This window comes from Teleopsis dalmanni, chromosome 1, assembly GCF_002237135.1.
Source record: "Teleopsis dalmanni isolate 2A chromosome 1, ASM223713v2, whole genome shotgun sequence".
Classification (NCBI taxonomy): domain Eukaryota; kingdom Metazoa; phylum Arthropoda; class Insecta; order Diptera; family Diopsidae; genus Teleopsis; species Teleopsis dalmanni.
This window is the reverse complement of record NC_051846.1, coordinates 10,704,072-10,714,932: the sequence shown is the minus strand read 5'-3', so window position 1 is coordinate 10,714,932 and position 10,861 is coordinate 10,704,072. Positions and strand designations below refer to the sequence as shown.

Below are 10,861 nucleotides of genomic sequence, written 5' to 3'. Positions count from 1 at the left end.
GTAGGACAGAATGTCGGCCGTTAAGGACCTCGTAATGTCAGAAGGGAGAATAGGTCTCGACCCAGTGACCTTCTCTTGGCCCAGATCAATGCTCGACAATAACAGAGAATTTGACTTGAAATCTCGTCTGCTTCTAAGCAGAACCAAAAATCTATCTGTTCAGACAGACCCATTTTGTTAAGGTGATAACGCATTTCATGGTGACCCTTTAAATATCCTACCAGCAACCTCAACTATTTTCCGCTGAAGAAGGATACCTTACCAGCTCTTTGTTACCTCGACTGTCACGCCAGTAGCGACTTCTCTCAGCTGAAAACCAATTATCAATCAGAGACCTAGTTGTAGATCAACTTAATCCACAATATGGCTCCGATCCATAGATTTGCGTGGACAGTCGTAAGACTGTCGGCAGATGTTTAGCTGATAAGAACAGATACATAATTATAATTAGCTGATATGCTGATAATTATTAGCATAATTATTTACGTATTAACTATGATGGCATTAACAGACACTTACAACCACTTCTCAAACACAATAATCTTAACGTGAAGAACAGAAAACTGATCTACAGCCAGATAATCAGACCAGCACTACTTTGTGGGTATGTCACGTATAGCAAAGCTGCCAACTCTACTATCCAGAAGCTGCATGTTGCTCAAAGTTTAGCTCTCCGAAGCCTCTTTAAAGTGCCTTCGTACATCATCACAAATGACATGCAATAAGAACTTAAAATAGACCCGGTCAAAAAATATATAATAGACAGATCCCTGAAGCTATTCGCAAAAACCGACAGGCTGCCCTGCTCTAACCGTACGTGGCAGATCTTAGATCATTCATTGAATAATTACGAAGCTTTTGAGGAATATATAAATTAGTCAGTGAGAAAGATGGGACTCACTTATGTCAACACATAATTTATATAATAACATATTAAATGAAAGTGTAAACATTTCTTGCATTAATTACAATATTAGTGAGACGTAAGTTGTTCACCAAGTAAAAATAGAACGTCCTCTGCTTCGTTTTTAAATAACTGGTACTGAACCAAGCATCTACTTAGCCGAAACAATTCAATACATTCGCTCGACATGACCAAGTCATCAAAGCTATATTCAATTCAGTCCATGTGTAATAGTATCTATGTTAACTCTCTGCTGCATACAAGCATTCTCCAGTATCGTGTATCAAGTGCGGTAAGACCTTTCCCAACTTGTTCACTCAATCATCATTTATTCCCACAACATGGCCAATCCAGCAAAGCTTCTAGATGTCAATTTGCTAAATGATATTAATTTTTTACTATGCGCATCTTGAAGTTCAATCGCATACGTTAGTCGTCACCAAGTCATAGAGGACTAAAGATCTTATCAAGGACCTTTATCTCGAAAATGCCAAGTGCTGCTTTTTCATTCCGTAATAGCACAAGAACAAATGGGATGAGCGACATATCTGTGCTTTTGTAAGCACAAGTCAGTCGTAAGTTTTGTCGGTCAAGAGTGTGCTCTACAACTCAATTGTCTGGAGCTAATGGCAATTCATGATATCAAATGGTTTGGAAAGACTTGAACCTAAATAGACAAAGCTACTGCTACTGTTCAACATCATTGTACAGAGTTCTATTAACTTTCCATGGATACTGTGCTCAAATATTGCGACGTAATTTTTGATTATAGGGTCGAAGATAACCTTGTCTCAAGCCTCGCACGGCAAAGACTTGATATTACTTTCACATTATCGTGCTCAAATATTGGGACGTGATTTTTCATTAAAGGGTCGAAGATTACCTGGTCTGAAGCATCGCACGGGAGAGACTTGATATTACTTTCACTAAGCTGTATGTTCTGCTCCTCGTTATTCTCCATAGTCGTATTAGCTTTGTAGGAATATCGAGCTTGAACGTTACAGACTATTTTATGTTTATATGATAGCGAATCACCTTGTCTAATGCAAAAGCCGATATCAAAATGTTTAGAGAGAATTTATCTTATCTTAATGCAGCCTCGGGTACTTCTCAGCGTTTTTCTACAAAGTTCTAATAGATTTGCAGCGATACCGAGCTTAGACTTTACCGCCTATATCGAGTAATGGACTGAAATATATACCTATTTGGTCAACTAATATATGAGACTGAAGAAGGTGCGCACAAAATAAAAATATCTGGAGAAGAATATTGCACTAGGTTGTGGATTATGGCAATGGATTATTAGATTCACCAAAGTGAAGTATTGGGAATAATAAGATCTATGTTATTATATTAAACAGTTCCTAGTCACATTTGAGTACTATAACGTTTCAATAAAAATTCGAAGTAAATTCTTTAGGAATAGATACTTTATTTACATACTTTGTTAGAAGTGCTTTTTATTAGAAGTTAAAAGTTTAAAAAAAAAATAATTTTTAACAAAATTCTGATTTTGAAATCGAACAGCTGCTTTAATAACATTTTTAAATACATTTCAGATTTCATTCGAATTTGTCGGGAACTTTTTAAATGATCGATACTCCAAACATTGTCAATTTGTAAATTTGCGATTGATTGATTGAATTTGATTATTATTTAAACTTCATTTTATGCAGTCAAACTAAACGGTCCGTAATACACACAACAAATAGAATCCACCACCAACAACAACAACAAATACATCATTACTGCAATATTATTAACAATGTTGCGATGAGAGATGAGTCGAGGCGAGGCAAAGCGAGGGTCGGAATTTCTGGGCAAATGTCGAAATGTTCTTACTGCACGTCTAAATGACGTATGAAATGGTCGTCAATTCGTTAATTCGCACTTTTGTCACATGAGCTCGTCGACCGCCATATTAACAATACATGCACAAGTATTGACTGCGTTTGCTTTGATTTCGACCATAAACGTGGTCAACGCCATTTCGCTTAATTTCGCGTTCATAGCACTCATAACGCTAACCCCTTCACTCATTTGTCCTTATCAAACACACACACATACACATACACACACACATGCAAATACGTACTCTTATTCAATGCACAAGCATTTCTAATTGTCGATTGCTTGTACGATTGAGTAATGCAATACGTTTGACCGAATGCTCAATCGTTTGGCTGTCGGACACCTTAGCACAGCGCACTCCACCACTCCACCACTCCACCAGCGCAATTGGCATGGCGTTTGGTGTTTGGTGTTGTTGGTGCTGTTAGCTGCATTTTGTAGTAGTGTTGGTGTTGTTAGTGTTGTTGGCACATAGGGCAACGCATACAAAATGGACCAAGGCGGACGGGCCAGTGTTGTCAAATGATTTGAAATGAAATTTCTGCGTTCAAACTTCATAATGTGTAGCGGCACATATAATAAATTATTTATTTGTGTTTCGTAGTTTCATGGCACAAACAATTTGACATTAGCATTAGAATTCGCATTTGTATTAGTCGTTGGCGGGCCAACTCAGTCCACTGGTCCGCATTTTGTAATAGTGCGCCACCGAGCACATTAGATTGATTAAATGCAGAGACGATGCTATGCGTTGTTTTGGAGGTCCTTTTGTATCTCTAAATCTTAATTATAGTTGTGTATAATTGCAACGCTGGATAAAAAGTTCTGAATGTTTTAGATTTTTCATTGTGATTGTGAGATGACTAGTTGTGGTATAAATTTTGTAATTTGTTAAATTTATTTACTGCAAGAATTAATCCAATAACTTAAAGCTTGTCTGAGGATAGGAATAATTGTGAGGTATTTAAATTTTTTTTCTTATTATTAAATTAATAAATTAAGAATACATTTTTGAGAATTCGAAGAACCCTATGAAAAGAAAAAAAATTAAGAGCGAAGTTCTAGTGATTGTCTCATCATATACTTAGCTCAACAATACTAAGTAAGTCTTCCTTAGCCGCATTTAGTAATCTCTTAGAACTAACCCAATCAGTTACTTACTATCATCATTCCAACATGGTCAGAACGTTTTATACCGATTTTTCCACCAGCATGAACTGAATCAAACACCTTTCTAGCCCGAGCATTTTCTTCCATTCGCAAGATATAACTTAGCCAGTAATATTGCTTAATTTTTATGCGCTTAACTATGCTAAGTTCCACCAACGGGTATTGATAACAACACCTTTCTAACCGGAGCATTTCTTTCCATTCAGAAGACAGGTACAAGCGAAGTCACGCAATTATTATGCGCTTAAATAAGTCAATTTTACAATAATTCGTACCATCTAATTCGATATTCAGTGCTAACGTATACGGGATATTAAATCTTCCGAGAAAAATTAAAATCTTCTAACGGCTTCCCAACACTCCAAGCATTTGCACCATACAGCTGAACAGTCGTGATAAGAAACTTGTAGAGCGTAATTTTTCTTTGTCGAAAGAGTTATACCCATTAATAATGTGGCTAGATATATTATCGTCTTCCTAGTATAGGCAATAATCTATTAGATTATCCATCTATCTTACAGAAAAAGAATATCTCTTTATAGTGAAATAAGCACACTTTGTCCGTGATAGTATAAAATAACCACAAAAAATGTGAATATTTATCTGATTCTCACCCAAACGGAGACAACATACTGTCCAATCGGGCACCCTAATATGTTTTATTGAGAAAAAAGGCAGAAAATCTGCAGCATCCTCTTATATGCGGAGAGGCTGAAGCACCGTTTGAGATGTTTCATCAGATGGATATGTGTTCCTAAGAAGTGAAGTGCACAAACTTGAGCTCTGGCAAGACCAAGTACTTCCAAAAATGGTACTATATATCTCATCCATACCCAAACAGAGGTAACATTCTATCGAATCGGATAGTCCCATCTGTTTGACAGAGAAGAAATGTCCCTTTATATTGAAATGGACAAACCTGATTCCTGGCATGGTTAGATACGCACATAAAAATTTGACTAGACATCTCATTTTTTTCAAGCAGTGACTATATTCTAAGCAATTAGTCGGCCTTATCTTATTGAGATTGTACCGGAGATTGAAAAGTCTAACCCAATAAGCTATTAATTCTATTTCAAAGAGAAAGACTGTCTCTTTGTTGTTGAAATTGACTGACTTAATCCATCTAAACTCTCATCGATAGTTGATTAGTAGCTTTTAATAGTAAGAATGTTTATACAGGAATAATAAGGTACTTAATCCACTACTATAGCCTTAATCCATATATTAAAGTTTCTGAACTAAACCTTCGATACAAAAATTAAAATTAAAATTAAAATTAAAATTTTTTTAAATATTTACGAAATTATTAAAATTCAGTGTATGGTATACCAAATAACATCAACTTCCCTTGATTCCGAATGATTGCCAAAATAAAGTAATTTTTTTCCACAATCAAAGGATGGCATTTACTGCGATCCTTGCCAATTTTAAGGAAACAAATTTAAATGCCAGCAAAATTTTGCATGTTAAGCAAACATAAAACTTCTCAATGAAAAGGCACAAAAGCTACTTTCGGTGAACAATTCAAATGTATCTCTAAACAATTCCTGTTCAGAAATTGCATAAAATAAATTCATAATGGAAGTGTAGTCCTAGCACCCACACAAACGGGCAGACAGGAAAAAAGGCACATATTTTGCACTTAGTGTCCTTAGTCACTTTGTAGTAGCAAAGCTGAAAAATTGGAAGAAAATTATATGAATAAACACCACTTAAGCACACTCAACTCCTTAAGAGTCCGGGTCAAGTGTGATGCCACTAGAAGAATGCTAAAATGTGAATACTTAATATTTTTATTATTTTTTAAAATTATTAAATCATTTAAGAGCGTTAAAAAGCAGAAAAGGAGCTTACGCCCACTTAAAATGTCATTGTTTCTCTTCTCTCCTCTGTGGCTTGTGGTAGGAATTCTTTAATGAAAAATATTGAATGTTTTAAATAAGTTTTAAATGTTTCTATTAAATTTTGTTGGAACTTCAACGTAAAGATGAAATTTTTAATTATTAATGGTACCAAATCTGTTTTCTGGGAACACATTGTTATGTTCCGCAAACAAAGTTACTGAAAGCATGATCTGAAGAATATATTAGATAGGGAACCACTTCAAAGTTCAATTCAGGCCACTTTACTGTTATTGGGATCGATTTGTGACATTATGCATTACCTTCCTGGAAAACTTTCTTTTCTTCCTTTTAAGTACTACTATTGAAGCATGACGCTAGATTTTCGTAATTTAATTATTTGGATATAAATAATACAATAAAAATAATATCTTAGATTATGGAATACCAAAAATACTAAACTAAAAAAAAATTGAAGGAAGGGTATATATATTTAAAACCGTTAACCTATAGATAAAAATTAGTATAGAGAATAGTGACCATCATATCACTTTTACTTCAACTATTCCTAACAGGTAAAGCCAGTACCTCGAAGTAATAGTAACGTAGTCCTGGGGTAGGACAAAATATCTAAGAATGTTGGAGGGTTTACAACAGTTATTGATAGTTATTGATTGAATATTGTGCTAAATCTATCTGTTTCCTTCTTTATTACGCTCAATAGCATATTGAATCAGTAGCACATACGAAAAGATTACAGGGTTTTATAAATGGACTTATATCCCAAAATTTATTGTAGGCCTTTGAGATAATCCAAAATACGACTAAAGAAACTTTTCTTCTTATCAAGAGAAATTGCCATTATTTCTGTAATTCTGTTTACCATTTCTTCTCTCCTGTAATTTTTTGTTTCTTTGCAAGTTCGATAATTTCAGGTTTTTGGTCGTTCTCCTTTATAGTGTTTTATATCTTTCTATGGTCAATCATTATAGACTTAAGGTCGTACACCCCTAGTCCTCATTGTAGTTTTTTGTGAGGTTAAAAATTTTAAATTTCATGTTGTTTTCCCCTGCAGGGTGAAAAAATTTTAGATTTCAGGTCACCTTTTCCTACATCTTATAGCAATTTCTTTGAAAGATCAAAAATTTCAGATTTTAGCTTTACTTCCCCTGAGACTTGTTGTAGTTCAATTATGAAGTCATTCTCCTCATATATTTCATTCGGAATATAATCTTTAATAATTGATGGTCTCACAACTTACTAGAAAAATCCAATCCTTTTTGGTCGTCCTCCTCAATAGTGTTTTATATCTTTCTATGGTCAATCATTATAGACTTAAGGTCGTACACCCCTAGTCGTCATTGTAGTTTTTTGTGAGGTTAAAAATTTTAAATTTCATGTTGTTTTCCCCAGCAGGGTGGAAAAATTTTAGATTTCAGGTCACCTTTTCCTACATTTTATAGCAATTTCTTTGTAAGATCAAAAATTCCAGATTTTAGCTTTACTTCCCCTGAGTCTAGTTGTAGTTTAATTATGAAGTCATCCTCCTCATATATTTCATTCGAAATGTAATCTTTAATAATTGATGGTCTCACAACTTACTAAAAAAATCCAATCCTAAGTCATTTTATCAATTCTAAGCCATTATTGCAAATTTTTATTGTCATTATTATATTGAAATTTATGAATGCAATGCTAGGTACTATGGAAAATTTCATTTTATAACATTTTTTTAAATAAATCTATTAGCAATTCCAGTATTAAAATTTTTTCTGTTCATCACGAAATACTTTTCTGAAATAGATTATTTCTAATCCCTTTTTTTAATTTTAAACAATATTAATTTGTTGTCATATATGTCCAATAATTTTCTATACTTCTTTAGCTCTAATCAGTAAATTTAAGTTAGTTTGATCGGTTCGCCATGGCGTATGATTAATGTTGTTTATGGTTCGATGAAAATAGCACTATAAGAGAGACATGTATTACCACAATATTATTTGTTATTCATTTGATGAAAAATATAAAATTTATGTAGACAGCAAAGCAAAGTGGCGGACTGTTTCAGAGACTCTTACATAAACTCGACTTGTGCCCAATTTCCAAAACCCAATTACGGGTGCTCGTACATGAGCGTTTTACTTGCTCTCCTTTAGTTTTGTATTATAAATTACAACTGTGTAACTAACAATTTGATTTGCTAATATGTAAATAACTTTTCAAGAGGTTAACGATTTTTTTTTTAAATTTTTTTATTTCTACTTGCATTATAGTTGTACGACCCGTCCCTGCCGTCCCACAAAACAATGCAACAAAGGTACTTTATGGCATCATGAAATACATTTTTATGATATATGCAGGCACTTGGCTCTGTGTTGGTGCCTAGATCTGAGTGCAGCTAGGCATTGACATGTGTGTCGGTGTCTGCCCAACCACCTCTTCTGGTGCCTCAACCACAATGGATACATTGTTACGGCAGTATTTTGCAATTCTTTAAATGAAAATGCATAATTTTATACTTTTTTTATTTCACCATTTTCCTTACTAATAAAAACGATTTCACAAGTGTTGCCACATCGACAGAAATAGAAACAGAAATAGAAATAGAAATACTTTTGCGAATGCAAAATGTAAAATGTTGCTTTGTTATGCAATTAGTGGATTTAGTTAAAACTTAAAAGACTTGTTATATTATTTCCGTTATTGCAGCGAGGGCGGACGTTGCATAGTGCATTCAGTAAAAAATAGGTCGATTTTGCAAGTCAATGAATGTTTTGCAAAGTGTGGCAAAGTTGCATAAATTTAATTCTTTTTTACTGCATCTTAATTGAGTAATTAATTTGCCCTTTTTACTCTTCTTTTAGGCTAAAATGTTGGAGAATTCACATGCTTGGATGGGTGCTTCAAGTTCTTCCATTGCAGGTTTGTAAAGAAATTTACAGCGAACTTTCGCAGTTCGGTTTAATGCATTTAGCTTTTTTGTTTGTGTCACCAGCAGACAGTTACCAGTACCAATTGCAGTCGATGTGGCAGAAATGTTGGAATACCAATCAAAACCTTATGCATCACTTGCGCTTTCGCGAGCGCGGTCCACTCAAGTCTTGGCGTCCCGAAACAATGGCCGAAGCCATCTTCAGTGTGTTGAAAGAGGGTCTTTCGCTTTCGCAAGCTGCGCGCAAATATGATATACCTTATCCAACTTTTGTATTGTACGCGAATCGTGTGCACAATATGCTAGGGCCATCGATCGATGGTGGGCCTGATCTACGTCCGAAAGGTAGAGGCCGTCCACAACGTATATTACTCGGTATCTGGCCAGATGAGCATATCAAAGGTGTTATAAAGACTGTAGTATTCCGTGACGCAAAGGAACTGAAAGAGGATACTCTACCGCCAATTCCGTATGGACGACATTCGGTAAGTTTCTATGACAAAAGCAATACCCACCCAACCTATTACAACAAATACTATCATTTCTAGCCAATTTTTCCATTTCCGGATAGTCCACTGAGCTATCCAGGCGTACCTGGACCATGTCCGAATGGTATGCCTTCAGCTCCCGGTGAGCAGATGTCACAAGAAGCTACAGCTGCAGCCGTTGCTGCTGTTGCACATAACCTACGCCAACAAATGCAAATGGCCGCCGCAGCACAACATCAGCACTCAGAGGGTGCATCAGGCGCCAACCTATTTAACATACCACCGCATCTGCAATCACACATGAGTGCAGCCGGTCCCGGTCCCGGTGGTATACCTCTGCCAAAGGCTAGCATCTCACCCGCATTGAGTTCTGCCTCAAATCATGGTGCAGCTGGTGGTATGCTTGGTCCAAGGCATGCACCATCACCGTGTGGTAGTTTAGCTGGTCTGCCTAATCTACCACCTAGTATGGCAGCAGCACTGCACATGGTAGGCGGCACAAGCGCTGCACGTTGCGATCCTGCTGCTATGCTAAGTCAACAACAGCAACATCAATTGCAGCAATTACATTTGCAGCAACAGCACGCTTTGCATCAGCAGCAGCAACACCAGCAACAGCAACATCAACAACAACAACATGCGGCTACGCATGCTCTTGGTTTCGGTATTAGTTCCATGTCGCATTCATTAACTTCCACTACAGCTACGGCAACAGCAACGTCATCTTCCACACAAAAACTTCAACTTCAACAAGAAGAGCAACAACATCAACAACACGAACAGCAACAGCAACAACAACACCAACACACAACAAGTGCTGTGAATACTTCGTCAAGTTCCATTATAGCAAAACCAAAATCTGTAAAAGATTCACCAACTCAGCAACGCAGTAGTCCACGCCACGAGACACCATTGCATTCGCCTTTCACAGAGCTCGGTTTGGAAATTGGTTATAAACATTGTACGCGGCTATTCACCTTCACGACTTTTTACCGAAGATATCGCTGAATTAATGGGTGCAGCCACAGCTACCACATCCTCTATTACTAGCAGTTCCAGTGCCAGTCCGGCAACTTCGTCCATTCTATCGTCACTAACTTCGGCAACGGGAAATGTGGCAACAGCTGCATCAGCGCCTACAAGCAGTAAAATTAGTTCCAGTAGTATTAAAATTGAACCCATCACAACAAGCAGTGAGTAAGGACCATTTTGGAAAATATATTAAACAAACTAAATACTTATTATTTTGATTATATTTTACTTTATACTTTATATTATTGGGAACACAACTTACTACAATTTGACTAAAGCATATGAGAATTATATTCCTCACCACTGTGAGTTTCGAAAAGTATGCGTAAATAGAGTGTTTCATTGGCTTTTTAGTAGACAGATTTCAATAGATTTCTATAGTCGTTCATTTACAGTTTTATATTACTTTTACACATCCATTACTGTTACTCACATATATTGTTACGGTAGTAAGTAGCGACAATCGACAGTTGTTTCATCTTTCTGTGAGCAGGAATAGTTCAATTAAAACATACCGAATAACAAATTATTATTACCATCAATAGTAATAAAGGAAAAATAAAGAAAGGCTGATACTCGATAAGGGGCTGTGATGGCCTATTAAGTAAGACAGTTTCGCATTTCACAGAGAGTTTCGGGG

At 36.0% G+C, this 10,861-nt stretch overlaps 1 protein-coding gene across 1 annotated transcript; it reads left to right on the top strand.

The window, feature by feature from the left end:
- The first annotated feature begins 8,616 nt into the window (after window positions 1–8,616).
- Window positions 8,617–10,390, top strand: LOC119677236 (protein bric-a-brac 1-like). The gene is made up of 4 exons (XM_038088510.1): window positions 8,617–8,691; window positions 8,765–9,186; window positions 9,250–9,800; window positions 10,072–10,390. Exons 1-4 carry the CDS (start codon window positions 8,640–8,642, stop codon window positions 10,388–10,390), a joined length of 1,344 nt encoding a protein of 447 aa, XP_037944438.1. The 5' UTR covers window positions 8,617–8,639.
- Window positions 10,391–10,861: the final 471 nt, after the last annotated feature.

Bases quoted from the DNA above. Each gene is read 5' to 3' on its own strand.
- LOC119677236 (XM_038088510.1), top strand. From the start codon at position 8,640: ATGTTGGAGAATTCACATGCTTGGATGGGTGCTTCAAGTTCTTCCATT. The intron at 8,692-8,764 runs GTTTGTAAAGAA...TTGTGTCACCAG, and splicing joins TTCAAGTTCTTCCATTGCAG to CAGACAGTTACCAGTACCAA. The intron at 9,801-10,071 runs GCAACAGCAACA...TCACCAACTCAG, and splicing joins CATCAGCAGCAGCAACACCA to CAACGCAGTAGTCCACGCCA.